The following is a 17,460-nucleotide window of genomic DNA, read 5'->3' as shown; positions in this document are numbered from 1 at the left end:
TATTTCCTTCATTTTCTGGAAAATCCCGAGATCTACAGGGTGGCGCATCATTCCCCGAACTCAAGACTGTACTATCATGAAGTTTGAGTAAAGTGTTGTACTAGGATCAAATTTAGAGTGTATGCCAGCAAATAATTCACCAGTAAACTGGCTAAGTTTTGAACAACCTAATGAACTATGAGCTGAGTTATCGCTTGTCAAAGTTGCTTCATCTCATGAAATCATAACGGCAGGAAACATTTCATTTTTGGTCCATCATAAAAATATCTAGACTTGAGGAATCGCTTCGAAAATTTGATTAGCTCTGAATCAAACGTAAAATTAATTTTCAACCAATTTTCGTGCTTCCAGGATACGTATGCCTAAAGATACCCATTTTTATCAGTTGTGCGCCATCCTGTACACCCTCTCCATCAATCAGAACTAGCTTGACACCAGAATAATCATTTCCAGTTCACCCACGACTTCTTTCTTTGATTTTACCGAAAAAGTGTCGAATTCCAAATATGTGTTACAAGAGTATCCCCTTCATCTGATTAGCATCTTCCATTGACAGATGACCGAAAAACGGACATCTCAGATTTCGAACGGCGATTCTCCCCGACCCATACCGTTTTCCTCTTCTTCCTCTCGTGTAACTTTTATTCTTATCTTTATTTTTTTTTCCATAATATTTATTCCTCTCATAAAAACCTATTAACTTTTCAGACATAATGGTCCATCGGCTCTGTCTCCTGATTCTACTTTTTTCGTCGGCAGGTTAGTTTTTATTTTTTCCGTCATCGTCAACCGGCTTTCTCTTTTAACGTCCCAAAATGCTTAATTGAGGAGAGAGGCTTGGCAGTTGAATCGCTTTGACACCCTATAATTTTCGGATTCTCGCGCATTCGCCTAATGGACGCTCAAAAACATATTGCTTCCGACAGACGGCAAAGAAAAACGAAATCTCTAATTGCTTAGAAAATGATTTTCGACAAGAAGGGGGAGAGTGTGCTTTTTCTAGGAGTGCTTTTTTTTAGAGTTCAACTGGTGAACTCTCTCCAAGTTTGCACTAGGCCAAATAGAGTCTGAATATTTTTTTTTACCGAGTGGTGCTTGGACTAAAGTCTGTACTAGCATAAAATTTGACAAAAACGTTGTACTGGGCTCAAATTTGGGATATGAAAAAGCAAAAAATACATGAGTGAACTGACCAAGTTTAAGATTACTTTATTAACTTTCAGCTGAGTTATCGCTTGTCAAATTTACTTCTCTCATGAAAATCACAACGGCGTGCAAAAAACATTTCATATTTATAGTTAGGGAATCGTAAAAATATCTAGACTTGAGGAATCGCTTTGAAAACTTCAGCAGTTTTCAAAAAACATAAAATTATATTTATACCAATTTTCGTGCTTCCAAAATACTTATATCAAAATATATACCCGTTTTTATCTGTCCCGGTAATTGTGCGCTACCCTGTAGAAAGGGTTTTCGAATTTTTATTTGCTCAAATCTCACAATAAAAGTCTAAAAATAGGCAATTTCCTCATAACCGTATCTCCAACTTTTTGTCTCTCTCTCTCTCTCTCCAAAAACCCGGAAAAGCCTTATGACGGATATATGATTCCATACACAGAAACCCCATAAAAAGGCGACAACCTCTCCACATGTCGCCAGTCGGCACACCGTCGTCCATAAACCATAAAATGCTTGTATTTGTGACCTGCGAGGCGCCACACGAACATCTTCATTTAAGTATTCACCCCATAAACTTTCACTCCCATTATTTTAGAATCCATTCACACATTGGCACCAAAGAAGACACCGTCCGAACGACTTGTCCCTATCGGATCGACGACGGCGTTAGAATGCGAACCTTACACGTCTTCTAATGCCACTTGGTATCGAGATAAGAATGTGATCGCCGTTGTGGAAGGGCATAAAAATGCGATACTGAATGGAAGAGCTCCGCGAGGTGGAGAAGAAAGAATTCCTGATATTGGATTTCTGGTGATTTATGATGTACAGAAAGAAGATGAGGGAATCTATTATTGTCAACGAGCAAACGATTCAAAATGGGGAAAAGTATTTCAGTTGAAAGTGGCCTACGTGGATGAGGTTTCAGAGAATGAAAAGATAAAAGTGGAGCCAAATGTACCAATTCTCGGAAGACCGTTACTTTTAAAATGTCCTGTTCCAAAAGCCCATCCACCTCCAAAAGTCACTTGGACTGTGGTAAGAATAAATGGGAGTTCGTAAAAACAACAAAATCTCAACTTTCAGAATTCTCTTCCGATTTCTCATATCTCGTCGGACTACTACTCTTATCCAAATGGAACTTTAATAATCTCTCACTTCTCATACCATCATTTTGGATATTTCGAATGCAATATCAACAATTTTGCCGGTCACTCTTCAATTAACACTTTCATTGACTCGAGAGATTTGGTTGCTACATTTGGTAATTTCTCATTTCCACAGAGCTCTTTTATCATTTTCGAATAGCTTCAGAATCTCTCAAACCAACTTTCGTGAACGGCTGCTCGGCTGCTCTTCGAAGTTCTCTATTCATGTTCCTCCTCGGATGTCTCGTCACTTCTGGAGCTGTTCTCATTTATCTCATTTGTGCAGTCTGCCTTTTGAAACCTGGACGCCCACGTCGAGTGCTTCGCCCAACGTTCTGGTCTAGAACGGATCCACGCTTGGCGCCTGGATTCAGAAAAGCCGTCGTACCTCTTCCCGATTGTTTCGTGAATGCGAGAATGTTGACACCACCTCAAGCAGCTCAAAATCTATCAAATGCGTAGAAACTGTAGCTTTTAATTAGATACTCTTTTTGTAAATCCAGTGCTTCGCCAGATAAGACAATGATTTCAGGCATTCGAATTTTGTTCAATTTGTTTTATCGCTAAGCTACGGGTTATTTTGTTTTTGGTCAGTTTGTAAATTCAATATAATGAACAGTTCTTCTGACTATTCAATACGATTCAAAAAAGCATGAAACATGAAAGTTAAACAAATCTGGATTCGGTATTCTAAAATTTTAGAGTTTCCGAATCGCTGAATTTTCAAATTTGAATCTTCGAGTTTGGACTCTCAATTTCTTATCTTCCAAATTTCCGAATTCCGAATTTTCAATATTCTGAAATTCGGAACTTTGAAATTCCAGAAACTCGGAGACTCAGAATTTCAAAAATATGAAATAATTGTCTGAATTTTAAAATTAAAGTTTTCGGAATACCGAAACTCGAACTTGCGAAATTTCGAATTCTCAGGTGCCTGAACATCTTATTTTCCGAATTTACAGAAACTCTGCGTTTCCGAAGTAGGAATTTCATTTCCGAAACTTCGAATTTCTAAATTTCCCAATCTTCGAATTTAGACCCTGAAAATAATTTTCCAGATTAAAAGTGACGGAATCTCTTTAAACGATTACAGTTACTGCAATCGGAGGCCAGGAGCCCCGGAGGGGAGGAACCGACTGATATCCAATACAATTCAAAAAAAGCATGACACATAAAATTAAAAAAAGTGAGGAAAACCAAAATGCTTGGCATACTTGAAATAAGAATTCATATTAAAAAACTAAGTTCACTCCCATCTTGGTATACGCCCTTCTTATCAATACGTCTGCTGTCATCACTAAAAGTTCTCTCTCTTTTTCTCTAAACCTAAATTTCTTTCTTTGTCTGCTCCAATTGAAAATAACTTTTCTTCACGTTCACGCAAATTCACGTTGAACTTCCACGTGGAATAATATTCCCATTTTTGAATTAAAACTCCCACCTAATCTTCCACGTGGTATATTCTTGAAATTACCCACGCAGTTAAAGGGATGTATAGCTGAAATGCAACTACGTGCCCCATATACAGTTAGACTATTTTGCCTTATCTCAAGTGCTGTCCTACTTTTAATTTTTTTTCGAGCTTCTTCTAATTATCCCTCTCCCAAAACCATTCAATTCAATCATCAGAATGGATCAATTGGTAAGTTATTGGACAAAGATTCGGAAATTTAGAAAAAATATTTTCAGGCCATCAACTATTTTCCCTGTTTTCTCATATCGGTGTTGCTCGAACAATTGGTCGGATTCCAGTTATCAATACAGTCAACAACTCGGCGTTGATCGATCAGCTGTCGAAAGTTGTGGTCCTTCGATTTCCGTCGATTCTTCAACAGTTTTCAATTGTTATCCAACCTGTATGTTTCAGTTTTAAAATTCCAATTATGTTTTTTCTTCAGATAACACCAATAAATGGAAGACTCGGGACAATCGACACTCCTTATGAAAACCCGATCAAAGAATTCTCAGAATACGCAACATTGAGTATCATGGTTGATGGTATGTGGTTCATCTAATTTTCATGACTTTTTAGAGACTCTTTCTTACAGGAAACGGCTTCAAAAGCTACAAATACTTTAATCAAATTCGTTCTGAAATTCGACTCTGGATGATGGGAAACGCTGAAAATGTACAAGAAGCAAGGAACTTAATCACTGAATCTCTTCGGGATAACTTCAAGTGAGATTCTGTAGTTTTAAAAATTTAAAATCTTTGATGATTTAGATTCTGCGTTCATACAACTCCTGAGACACAGAAGAACTTCACCATCAAAGTTGTTTCACAAGTTCTGAATCATTGTAAGCTTTCAGAAAAATGTCAAAAGATTTCTCTTGTTTCCAGATACCAAAGAATCAGAGAAAGTGATGCTAGTGGTCTCAGCAACAGATCCTAAATTCTCTCGTCAAGTGTTTCAAGATCCCAGAATCACCAAATTTGACATTGAGAAGGTGATTTCCAATCTTTCTTTTCATATCCACTTGATTGTTTTTTTCAGTTTTCCCTGGTCAGTTCTCCTCCAGAACTTCAACTAACATTCTCTAGACTATATTGTGACGCTGTATTAGTGACATCTCCATATTCAACTTTTGGATGGTGGATGGGATATTTGGCAAGAGAAGAGCACAGTCCAGTTTTCTATTTGGATCCAGAAGCCTTCCCAGAACACAAAGAGATCAATCCTCATGACTATTTCCCGAGGCATTGGAAAAAACTGGTCAATACTAAGAAAACTTCATGATCTCAACTTGTTTTTTGTTGTAAATGAACTTATTGTTTTGATAGTTAATTTTTAATTATGATAAAAATGAATCGAATTTGGATAGATGAAGTTTTTCATTGAAGCCTTTTAAAACTTCAAGGAAATGCATAATATTCAAAAACGATAAGGATTACTGTATGGGAAAATATTCGAAATTGAAAAGGCTTACTGAAGGGCAAAATACTTAAAAGCGAAAAGATTACTGTAGCAAAATTTTTCAAAGGAATGAAATGGATTACTATAGGGAGAAAATGATCGAAAAGGAAAAAAAAACAAAAATCAGTTTTATGGCCTAAAATTTCGGCAAGGAAAATCTGAAATTTTCGGTTCTGACCAGAACATTAGAACTGACCGGAGAATACAAACATTTATTTCACAATAAAAATGAAAAATTCGAATTCAAGCCTTCGGATATTTACAGAATGGAACGAATTTACAAACTGTCGTCGGAAGAATTTTTTCTTCGAACTTGTCCAGACGGTCGAATACATTCTTAATGAGGTCTGTCTGAATCATGTTACATGGAACAGAAAAGATGAAAAGCTGTGGGTTCTCCAATAGTTTGGTGCAAATTTTCTGAAAATTGATCTTCAATTGTTTTAAAATTCATTTTGATCCCTACCGATACTGTATCCGACAAAACTTTTCTGACTTTCTTTTCCAGAGTGCTAAACTTGAGTTTCAAATTAGTGACAGCGAACTCACAGACATCACAAACGATGTTGGTCTGGAAGAATTCAGGATTTCAAATGGTTTATTTCCAAAATTGAAGGACCGGACAAAAGGAAAGAGTGCAGGTTTGGACGATTCACAACTCACTGCTACATCTGCGTCATTATTCTGAAAACATTTGTTTCTAATTTTCTCAATCGAATTAAGTTTGAAAATTACTCGCAAGAAATGTAATACATCGTTCTGAAAGCATAAACGCAATTCAGATAGATCTGTAAACTCACTGGAAAAGCAACAGTCGGTAAGGGGTGAAAAAGGAAGAGACACGACATCTCACCTCATCTGAATCCTTTGGTTTTGGAGGAAAAGGGGTTGGAAGGATGTGAGGGAGCTGAAAAATAATGAAACATCGCAAGGTCGAAATTATCGTATTCACTCTAATAGAAGGCCACCCAAACAGCCAACTTTGAGCTTACATACAGTGGCGAACGTTTGTGAGTGTCCCTCTGTACTTTTGTTCATAACTTTGCTCAAACTTGTCCAATCATTGAAAACTGTTTTGTTAAATGTAGCTGGGTTCCCAGCAAAAGGTTGCATAAGTTTTTTGAAACTAAATCAGTCTTTGTGTCTTCTGAATCTTCACAGACGTGACGATGACTCCAGAAGAAAAAAAATAATTTTCCGTCAGAATTTTTTAAAGATTGGCTTTGTGATGAAAAATGTTTGGTGTAGATCAAATATATACCGAAAAAAATTTGAAGCGGTTTGGAACACTTGCTCTTGAGATGTGCTCACTGGAGCATAAAAGGTATGGTTCAGAAGTTTATTTTTTCATTTTTATGTACCGTAGACAAGCTATGTATTATGAAAAAAATTTTATGTTTCCAAAATACGAAGTTTTGTATGTATATTGTAAAGTAGTTCAAGACACACATTCTCTCAAAATTTGAGCAAATTTGGTTCATTTTGAGCCGAGTTATAGGCAAACTCCAAAGTCATACCTTTTATGCTCCAGTGAGCACATATCAAGAGCAAGTGTTCCAAACCGCTTCAAATTTTTTTGTGTATATATTTGATATACGCCAAGCATTTTTCATCACAAAGACAATCTTTAAAAAAATTCTGACGGAAAATTTGTGTTTTCTTCTGGAGTCATCGTCACGTCTGTGAAAATACAGAAGACACAAAGATTGATTTAGTTTCAAAAAACTTATACAACCTTTTGTTGGGAACCCAGCTACATCTAACAAAAAAGTTTTCAATGATTGGACAAGTTTAAAGTTATGAACAAAAGTATAGAGGGACACTCACTAACATTCGCCAAAATATTTTGTCAAATGACCACTTTTTGAAAACTTTTACAGGAACCGATATATTGGGGCTCAAATTTGGCAGTTCGGGAGACCTTCCACAGTGCGTCGAAGGTTTATACTCATGTTTTAGGTTATAACTTTTGAACCGGCGGGGATTTTAATTTAATTGTTCAAACTGGACAACAAATGACATCTAGTGAACAATTTCTGAGAGAAAATCTTGAAATCTGCCCGAGTTAACTTGAATAATCTGAAAACATGCCATTTGCAACCGCTGCAAGTTTATACGGTCATTTCAAATTCTCATAAATTGTTCACTAGATGTAATTTGTCGTCACAAATTTGAATTTTTATAAATTAGATTGAAATTTCTCACGGCTCAAAAGTTATGCCTAAAACATGAGTGGCCGTATAAACCTGCAACGACTTGTACTAGAGGATTTACAGTATTTTTCAAACTAACGGTTGGTAATTTGATTGTTGGTATTTTAATTGGAAGAGCAGTTGGAAGAATATTAGGAATCTGAAATATTTAAAATTGTCGAACTTTAGGATTTGCTTAAACGGACTGTCGGTAGCTTGACAGTTGGGATTTTAATAGGAGCGAATGTTGGAAGGGCGGATGGGAGAAGATGTGGGAGCTGAAGTTTCATGATTCTCCGAAAGCTAATTTACTACAGAACATACAGTTGGAACTTTAATGGTTGGAATTTTGAATGGTGGAAGAGTTGGAAGTTTTATCTGATATTGCTGAAAATAAATAGGTAACCGTTTGTGACATGAATGGAAACGTAATTGGTAGAAGGGTTAGGAGCTGTAAAAACTTAAATTATCGCTCAAATCGAAATCTCATTTTTCCCTTACCGTTTTCTGTCCGATAATGATCAATTTGTCTTGTGGTATCCGTTCTCGAATCTATGAAATATTGAGAAAAAACCCACACACGGAAAAGCGAAAACAGGAGAAATTTCAGGGGATAATATATGGAACAAATGGGTGAAGCTTTTTTTTAAAATCATACCGGCGCATCTTCGGTCTTTTCCGGCTTCAGAAGGTCCGGTATTTTGATTGTTGGAAGTGAGAAGTTGAACAATTGCAGGAACCGATCCTCAAATGTTTGAGAGGTTTTTCGGGCAACTCAAAAAAAACTCGTTTGTAAAAACTACGGCTTAAACCATACTTGCAACGGAACGGGCTTTCAAAAAGTTGGTCAAGGCTCGGCCCGGCCCGGGAGGCCAGGAAGGATCGGACAGTTGGCGCCAGCTTCGAAATTTAGGAAAAAAGCTTTTTTTTGAAAAAACGTTGTGTATAGCATCTAATTTCAAGCTGAATTATAAATATCGAGTTCTCAATGCTTAAAAAAAATTTTAAAAAATAATTTTTTTGCTGACTTTTTTCCGGAGGTGGGATCGGACGGAAAACTGAATTTTGAAGCAAGATTTTTTTTAACTAACTAGCAACTATGTCTCACAAAATGCGCGTCAACTTACTTCACCTCACAACCTTTTCTTGTCTCACTTCAACACCAACGAATGATCACATGTTACGCATGTAACATGAAGACACTCACTACCCGTTGCAATCGCCGCCCGGTTAGCTCAGTCGGTAGAGCACCAGACTCTTAATCTGGTTGTCGCGGGTTCGAGCCCCGCATTGGGCTGATGTTTTTAGTTTTATTTTTCGCTAGAAGATATCCAACTTTTTTCTACTATTCAAACTCTGACAAACCCTTTGGTGCACTCAACACTCTCTCTCCGGTATCTTTGACGATGCCGTTGGTACGTTAAAACTATCTTGTGTATGAAGTTCATGTCATGAACCTAGTTTTTCCGAAAACCTCTAACTTATTTTTCTTAAAGTTTAGCGATTAAAAATCAGAAAAGACAGAATACACTCACAATTTCATTGTAACTTGGTTCCGCTTTCCCGTAGGTGCCAGCGAGTAGTGCGGCAAAAATAAGAAACCGTAGGATGGCCATTATGTGCGCTGGCTCTCTCCTTACATCAGTTTATAAACGATGTTTTTATTATGTACCTTTGACATTTTTTGCTCTTATGCGTTTCAAACATTGATAACCCGGTTATCAATTGTCTTGTCGACAAAAACAAGTTTGTTGTGACCAAATTATGAACAAGGAATTTATTGAAAAGTTTGAAAAATACTATTAAACTGTTTGAAAACGGGAAAATGTGAAGGGAGGGAAGAAGGAAGAGAATGGAACGACTCAAAGACCGGCGAAATGTCAAAAGAACAGAAAAATGAAACGGTGAAAAAGAGAGGAATCTGACTATTTGGATGTGGAAACCAGTAAAAATTATGAGGTACGAAAAAAGGAAACGACTAGAAATGAAGAAAAAGACCTGATGAAATGATAAGAGTTTAAGATTGTGGAGTCTTCAAATGACAACACTTTCGAATGTTGGAGAAGGGGTCATTTGATCCTCATCCCGGATGCCAGAATCGATGGAAGAGTTTGAAGATCTAAAAAAAAGAAAATTCATTGAAAATTTGATTTCCCGACAATCTTACCGATTCTTGGTAGTCTTTGATGGAAGAATCAGGGTGGATGCGTTAGAAACCGAACTGCTTGGAGAACTGAAAGAAAATTCTTGTTTCGGGGATTTTGAAAAAAAAATATTTTAAACTCACTGAGTTTTGCTTCCAGTTGAGCCACTATCCGAATCATCACTATTCACATGAAGAGTTCTGATGTTGTTTGATTGATGACGTGGAAGAATATCCGATGGTCTTCTTATAACACGTCTCGGTCCGAAACGGTTACTGCTTCTTGGTGGAATCGGAATACGAAGAACGGAATTCTGACGAGAGAAGAATTGTGGACGTTATCATCCACATATAAATTGGTAACTGCGCTCATTGAAGCCGAGAATCCATGCTGATCAGAGTCGAATTTGTCCTGTAATGGGATAAATTTGTTTTCTATTAAAAATTAAAAAAAAAAGACACAAACCTCTTTTTCATCCTCTTCATCGTATTCCAAACTGTTTTGTGACATTGTCCTTCGCAGTCGTTCCTTTTTGATCTCGCTAATTTGATCGCCGAGTTGAAGGAGTTGCTTCAGCAGGGTCATGTCGTTCTCCATCAAAGAGAACTGCAAATATGACAAGAATTATTGTGACGTCATCAGAAACCGATAAAGGAAATGTGCATCAGTAGCACCTTCTTGGTTTTGGACAAACATTATGTAATTTATTGTGACTTCATAATCTTTGTGATTTTTTTCATATTTGATTTTTTGATGTTGCCGCTAGCCACCTATTGTGATCTCAAAATTCACCCATAACCTTCTCTTGTCTCATTTCAACACAAACGAATGATCACGTGTTACGCATGTAACATCAAGACACTAACTACCCGTTGCCATCGAAGCCCGGTTAGCTCAGTCGGTAGAGCACCAGACTCTTAATCTGGTTGTCGCGGGTTCGAGCCCCGCATTGGGCTGATGTTTTTTAGTTTTATTTTCCGCTAGAAGATATCCAACTTTTTTCTACTATTCAAACTCTGACAATCCCTTTAGTGCACTCAACACTCTCTGGTATATTTACCCGGTTTTCTGAAGAGCGGATCTATAGATGAGGGGACCGCCGAAACTTCTCATTCGAGTGTTTTGGTGTCATTGACTGTTTACTCAAAAACGTTAGACAATTAACCTTGAGAGTGAACTGAGGTGAACTTCCATTCCCACCCGGGTCATTGGATTCGAGAGGGCTATAACTTTTGCAATTCCAATCTACCCAATGATTTATGCGGCAACGGGCGATTGGGGGTTTTTGTGTCCATCTGCTCCCCCTAGAAATGACCTTCGCGGCTCCCGTTTCGCATACCATCTGCCATCAATTCTTTGAAAACCGAAAAAGAAGCGGGAAAGTGTCCCAGACGATGGCTATTGTCCCCCCACGATTATTGCCCCAGGCAACAGGCATTCAGCCAGCCAGCAGTTGCGTCATTTATCTCGCCGACGGATCTCTTTTTTCCTAATTACCCGGAGAGAAATAGAGGAGAAGCCAAAGGGCCACAGCATTCGAACAACAGGAATCCGAGATGAGGAGAAACCGATGTATGGAATGCCAAGGCTTTTGCAAAACTGGATTATTAGAAAAGCATCTTTAGTGTTTTTGTGTCAGGAGGAGAGAGGATGGCGCAATTTTTGCGGGGTGAATTAGCGGAAATTTTGCAAAAGGTGTTGCAGCGTGAAAATTTGAATAACGGAAGGTAAATTAAGAAATTAAAGAATTCGAAGAATGCTATGAAGATCGGAAGATCTTTGTTGCGAAACTTTTTCGTTGGGTTTTGAAAATAGATCTTGATCTAGGTTACTGTAGCTGAAGGCAGAAAGTCTTTCAACAATCTAGAACGTACCGCGTAACTTTGTACGGTTTTCGATCAAAAGGTTTTCCAATCCCGTTTCAGAATAAAGCCATCTTCCGAAATAGTTAAAAAGTAGGTCAAAGTAATTTTGAAAGGATCTTTTCACCCCTAGACTCTTCTTGATCCCTTACCGCCTGTGTTGTACATTTGTATTTCATGTTTACTTCTCCCTCAGCGCCAAGTCTTCTCAATTTCCATCTTGCCCCACTCAGACCGACTCTATTCACACCGTATGTTTGTCAAGAAAGTGAGGGTGAGAACATGCAAAAGACCGGGGCGGATAAAGACCGCATAATTTGGTGTTAGAGCTCGATAGGAACGAGAATTTAGGAGGAGAAGAACGGAGGGGAATTTGTTTGCACTACAAATCAAAACAATATTATTCCCTTTCACACCCAAATGATCCATCCTGACCGTTCGTTCAAAAGTATTTTAGGAACCTACCATCTTCTCGCGAATCATATCGAATGTGGAAGATCCATCACCACTTTGTGCATCTGAATTCGGGCTCACAGACGGAGAAGAAGACGTTGGTTCCTCGGTCTCCAGACTACAGAAGCTTCGAGCCTTCTTGTATCTTTCGAGACGACGAATCCGGTTGGCACAGGCGGCACGATACGCGTCAAGGTCTTCCATTGGACGTTCTGGAAATTGGATTATAGAATTGATTGCCCTTTTTTTGAAGTTTTTTTTCAAGGGCAAAGGTCAAGAGCTGGTATAGTTTGACCTACAGTAATCCAAAGTGGATCCAGGAAATAAAAATCAAAGGGAACAAGAACAAGTACATTGAGAGATGGAATACGGTTTAGGGGTTACATATTACACAACAGAAAGTGAGAGAAAGACAGTAAGGAAAAGAGAAGAAAGTGAAGTAGTTGAGATAATAGGAGATTATTTTACAGCATGTCTTTTTTCGATTTCGGTCGTGCGCAGAAGCAACACAGAGTATTGAGTACATACAAAACGAAGACAAACGGATGTAACAATCAATCTTTTCTTCTGTTTTACTGTGTTTTGTTTTACAACCTCAACCACACTCTTTCCCCTTATTCGAAATGGCAAAAGCATCAGAAAAGACAAGAGAAAAAGGATGTGATTAGCTGACGTCGTGTCTGGGTCTTTCTATTTCCCCTACTATTTCCGACTAGTGATTAGCTGATGATGATGATGAAGAGAACTGGAATCAGAAAACGAATAGAGGGTAGGGCCCCTCCTTTTTGGTTTGTTTGTTTGTCGGACGATAATTCGAGAAACAAGTCAGTCTATGCGGGATAGGCGTTAATTGAGAAAAGAAAGAAAAAAGTAGTAGCAAAATAATAATGAAGATTGGAAGTATTAGAAACAAAAAATTTGGCTTTTCCGTTTCAGTGAGCTTATTTGAGACGAAAGACAAAAAAAGGAGATGAAGATGAGTGGGAAGCGGTTTCGGTGGTGGGAGGTGGCGAATACGATATTTGGATAGAAAGATGTGAAGAGATATAGAACTGAAACAAGACTATAGATGACTATAAATGCATCGACTTTGGATTATTGCAAATCGAACAAAATGATTAGATAATTGTTTTTTTAGTTGTTCGTTAGGGATACCGAAAACACCAAGCCACCCAATCCGCCGACTTTGAACCCATATATCTCGGTTTCTGTCAACGATATTAAAAGTTAAGTGATAGAATATTCATCACCATATCATAAATATTTTGTCAGTTGACCATTTTTTGATATCATTTCCAGGAACCGAGATATATAGGCTCAAAGTTGATGGTTTGGGTGGCGTTCTTCGGTATTTTCCGGGCTTTCTTTTTTAGAAACACCCAAGTAAATTGAATAAACTATAGCGGTTCTCAAAAGGGACCTGTGTTCAATTAACCATTTTTTCAAATTTATTCAAATCTCCCCAAAAATTAAACTGAAAATTGAATGAATGGTAAGGAAAGAATCTAAACTGATCTCCAATTAAGCCATCTATAATAAACTGAGAACTGGAAATATTATCCCCATGTGACAAGAAGAAGAAGAAAAATAAATATAAATCATTGGAGGGTGTGATAAAGCTAAAAATCATTGGCAAAACACTTGATCCAAACAAGCGACACATGTTCGGTTAGGGATCAGAAAAGATGAAGTGCAACATTTGTCAAAATAACAGCCTCTCTCCCCCGGGAGAAAAAGATAATGAGGGATGATGAGGTGACAGTGTGCTGTCTCTTTCTATGTATCTGGTTGAATAGGACAGCAGTAGCTGTAGAATAGACAGTGAGAGGGGCTGGGATGGCTAGTCGACGAGTAAACATGATCGAATGACCAGCCTTCGTCCCAACCCGGGAAAGCGGGCAGGACGGTTATTATCCGGGCACCACACGAGCGCCGGGGGCCAAAAGAGAAGGGGCAATTAGCAATTATGCCCTCGAACCGATCCGGTGACGGAGAAGAATCGAGGACACGAAGAAGTACTTATATTCTGACACCCAGAAGTGGGTTAGTTGGGTTACACAACCAGACTTACGCGCAGAACTCAAGAAACTAAACGAAAAAAAGCGAACATATGTTGGAGGCAAAGATGACACCTTCAGATTAGATAAACGTTAAAAAAGGGAACCGCATAGGGGTGTTTGCACCTAATTAGTCTTTTTATGATGAGACGACTCGTTAGATTAGATTAGATCTGATGAATGCTATAAATTGATGGAGAGTGATGGGTATCCCCCTGGGAAGGAACTTACCGTAAAAAGAGTGATGGAAAATTATAAATTGACTCTAAAGTGCTACTTGGAGTCGATTAGCTGGCAGGGAACGCGTGGCAGGACTACTGGGTGACCAGGAAGGGGTCTAGTAGGACGTTCACGGATCAGATCCTCAGTTTTAGAAAATGGACTATCCGAAAAAGAGGACCTTTTGCTCTAGTTTAGAGAAGTCAGTTTTCCTAAAATACCTGGCCCTATACGCTTTTAAATGTGGGAAGGTTGTTGTTCCAATTAAAAATTCACTTTTTTGGGGTCAGTAATTAGTTCAATTAGAGATACCAAATGACCCAGTAAAACCAGATGGCTGCCTTCTATACCGAGTACAGATACTTTGAGGCACCATTCGCTTTTGCCACGTCATTATGGAGGATTCTGAGATCGAAAGAAAATAAATAGAGTCACTCATAATAAAAATAAAAGGAGTCACTCATAATGTCACTCATGATGATAATGGTGTGAAGAAAATGAGGAAAAGAAAGAGAAAAAAAAAGAGAAAGAGGGTGGGGATAAGAGTGGGGGATAATAAAGCAAGTGTAGATCACAAGTGTTTTCCTCATTTTCTCTTTCTGAATAAATGTTCGGATTGAGGGTTGTCTGGAATGAAAAAGAGAAATAATAGAGAAGGGACAAGCGGGGGATGGATGAGAATGAAAGCCAAATATTAAGAAAAGAAGTGGAAGATCGTAGAAGATATGCGTGACGATCGACATGGATGGGGCGGTTCATCGTTGTTATTCCGCCTGTTATGCATCAAATACACACTGAATAAGATGGACGGAGGATCGACGTGGGAGGCGTGGTAGAAGGGGGAAAGGGGGCGGTGCTTAGAGAGCACAGAAGAGCAAACGGGAGAAGCAAAGGGGAGATAGTGGATGGCTTATTGAATGTGCTAAGAAAGAATCGCAAGGATCAAAGGGATGTCATCGGGTGCAGACATTCTGGCCAATTTTCCGTAAAACCTGTAGGGCCTCTAACTTTTGACTTAAAGGTGGTTTTTTCATACGCCTGGGAGGAAATTAACAAAAACATTTTGAAATCTTTAAAAGACATCTGAGAAAACACTGAAAATCAATAAAAGTTCCAATTTCGCGCGCTTTTACCGGCAGTTGGTCTAGAAAACTCACACCTGGCCGCTAGGCCACCGGTTCCCACTTTGACTTTTCGACGCCGTTTTTCTCAATGAAGGATTTTTTTTGAATTTTTTCGTTATTTTTATGGGGATCTACATGGATTTCTGCACAAAATAAAGCAATAAAATTTTTCACCGCACACCACCTTTAATACCAATTTTTCTCGGTTCTGTGAAAAATATTAAAAAGTTGTCAACTTCAAAATTCTTCATCGTAATATCAAAGTGTTTTGTCAATTGACACATTTTTTGATATCTTGCCTGGGAACAAGATAAATTAGCTCAAACTTGACAACGTAGGTGCCCTTCTATTACATGTTTTATACGGTACTTTGCTCTGTACAGTTTGTCCTCGAAAAAGCTAAAAATCATGACAGAAACTCTCAAAACGACCACTCCAGAGAGATGATAGTCAAACAAGGCATCAGAAAACGTCTGAACTTTGCCAATTCTTCGAATATTGTGCAAAATTTCAGAATGTAAATATAAATGATGCCATCAGAGTTTGACAACTTTATAGGCCAGTCCCAGAATTTTCTTGCATAACGGTTTGCTGGTAATGTTTACCGTCATATTTTGATAAGGCCGCGGTATACTGTATGTTTTGGAAATTACCGACTTTTCGGTTTTATAGAAATACAGTATACCGTTCGGCGGTCTTATTTGATGTAAAAGAAAAGTATATTTTCAGAGAGCCTGGAACAATAAAGACAGATTGAAAGCCAAAACATAGAATTAGTTGTTTTGATTAAATTTGTAAAACAATACAAAAAAGAGGTGGAGCCGTTTTGCGGAACTTCCTTTTTTCTCGTTTATTAGTTGCACTAGCTATCATTCCCTAATACAACAATCTTATCAAAAAGAGCAAATTCCTTTTGTTCTGCCTTCTTCTTTTTAGTACAATGTTTTTAGGGGGAGGATAAGAAAAAAGGTGCTTGATTTTGGGTGTGGAATCGTTTCGAATTGTTATCAAATAAGCACAAATTCCTTGCTATTTCTAACATTTTATGATCCTATTTTTCGTTTCGTTTTGCCTTCCCAAATATTTTTTGCTGTTGTTAACGTCTTCTTTCATTGGATTGATAAGGTCAACATGTGACTGTTGACTGACAATTGGCAGCTGGAACGGAGGAACGAAAACGAGGTGAAATGGAGGAGGGGCAAAAAAGCGAATACAGAAGGAATGTAATGTGTATCAAAACAGAATGAAAGGGAAGAAGAATGTAGAAGGGAAATTCTTGGAAAATTAGGAGTTACATGAAAAGATTTTTTGAAAATTCTAAAAATTCAGGAGTAACGGTGGTAGAAATATAATTTTACACTTGATTCAAAGCTACTAAAAATTTCAAAACGATTTCTCAAGTCTAGGGATTGTTATAATTTTTCAAAGGGGAAATGTTCCTTGCACACGGTTGTGATTTTCATGAAATGAATCAACTTTGACAAGCGATAATTCAGCTGAATGTCGATCAAAAATTTTGAAACTTGGCCAGTTTACTGATGAATTATTTGAGATTTGCACTCCCAATTTTAATCCAGTGAAATGCTTTACTCAAATTTTATAGTAGTACAAACTTGAGTCAGGGTAATTATGCGTCAACCTGAAAAATACAGTAATTGTTCTAGTCTAATAAAAACAAAATTAAAAATTATTACATGCCTATTTTCATATTTTTCAATACGGTTTTAAAGTCAACTGACCGTTTCAAGACACATACAAATGCTCTTATCAATTCTTATAATGATTATAATCGCATTGATGAATGGTTTTGAATCTTAAAATAAATGTGTACCTGGTATTTCGAATGTTTCTCTGGCCTAATCTCTTAACAAGTGTGAGCTCATTGGGCAACGTTCAAAAGAAGTGGGGGGGGGGTGCTAATTTTGGTGTTGAGCGGTGAAAAAAACAAGGACAAAAGGGAATCAACTAGGTGCAAAGTCGACATTTATGTCCAAAAAACTGGTTGGATTATGCTGGGTCAGGAACATTAGAAGAGATTAGAATAGTCTTATTCTTGTAAGAATAAAGGTTGAAAAACTTTAAGACATTTGAAGATTATCACAGAATTAAGACAAAGAAAAAGGAAAAATCAAGAGGCAGTTTGAACTTTTACAGTGTGGCGCATAACT

General features: G+C 37.8%; 4 protein-coding genes and 2 non-coding genes across 6 annotated transcripts; 4 read left to right on the top strand and 2 right to left on the bottom strand.

Annotated features, from left to right (window-relative positions):
* Nucleotides 1–713: 713 nt before the first annotated feature.
* Nucleotides 714–2,789, top strand: CBG02647 (the record flags this gene model as incomplete). The annotated part of the gene is made up of 4 exons (XM_002630875.1): nt 714–759; nt 1,775–2,217; nt 2,266–2,443; nt 2,494–2,789. The coding sequence occupies 4 exons, from the start codon at nt 714–716 to the stop codon at nt 2,787–2,789; spliced, it is 963 nt and encodes a 320-aa protein (XP_002630921.1).
* A 1,041-nt stretch (nt 2,790–3,830) lies between these two features.
* Nucleotides 3,831–5,064, top strand: CBG02648 (the record flags this gene model as incomplete). Its single annotated transcript, XM_002630876.1, has 7 exons — nt 3,831–3,969; nt 4,017–4,183; nt 4,226–4,325; nt 4,376–4,505; nt 4,551–4,624; nt 4,668–4,774; nt 4,822–5,064. The coding sequence occupies 7 exons, from the start codon at nt 3,831–3,833 to the stop codon at nt 5,062–5,064; spliced, it is 960 nt and encodes a 319-aa protein (XP_002630922.1).
* Nucleotides 5,065–5,484: 420 nt separating this feature from the next.
* On the bottom strand, nt 5,485–9,049 carry Cbr-spp-11 (the record flags this gene model as incomplete). The annotated part of the gene is made up of 6 exons (XM_045242487.1): nt 5,485–5,661; nt 5,708–5,812; nt 6,095–6,148; nt 7,534–7,593; nt 8,092–8,178; nt 8,969–9,049. The coding sequence occupies 6 exons, from the start codon at nt 9,047–9,049 to the stop codon at nt 5,485–5,487; spliced, it is 564 nt and encodes a 187-aa protein (XP_045092245.1).
* Nucleotides 8,658–8,730, top strand: CBG28912. Its single transcript has one exon. It is a non-coding gene (tRNA).
* Nucleotides 9,050–9,467: 418 nt separating the features above from the next.
* On the bottom strand, nt 9,468–12,096 carry CBG02651 (the record flags this gene model as incomplete). The annotated part of the gene is made up of 6 exons (XM_045242486.1): nt 9,468–9,552; nt 9,601–9,666; nt 9,721–9,777; nt 9,831–9,988; nt 10,043–10,183; nt 11,905–12,096. 6 exons carry the CDS (start codon nt 12,094–12,096, stop codon nt 9,468–9,470), a joined length of 699 nt encoding a protein of 232 aa, XP_045092244.1.
* On the top strand, nt 10,461–10,533 carry CBG28856. Its single transcript has one exon. It is a non-coding gene (tRNA).
* Nucleotides 12,097–17,460: the final 5,364 nt, after the last annotated feature.

The sequence above is a fragment of the Caenorhabditis briggsae genome (assembly GCF_000004555.2).
Source record: "Caenorhabditis briggsae complete genome, chrII, whole genome shotgun sequence".
Taxonomy (NCBI): domain Eukaryota; kingdom Metazoa; phylum Nematoda; class Chromadorea; order Rhabditida; family Rhabditidae; genus Caenorhabditis; species Caenorhabditis briggsae.
The sequence above is the reverse complement of the archived record's forward strand: the minus strand, read 5'-3'. Positions and strand labels throughout refer to the sequence as shown.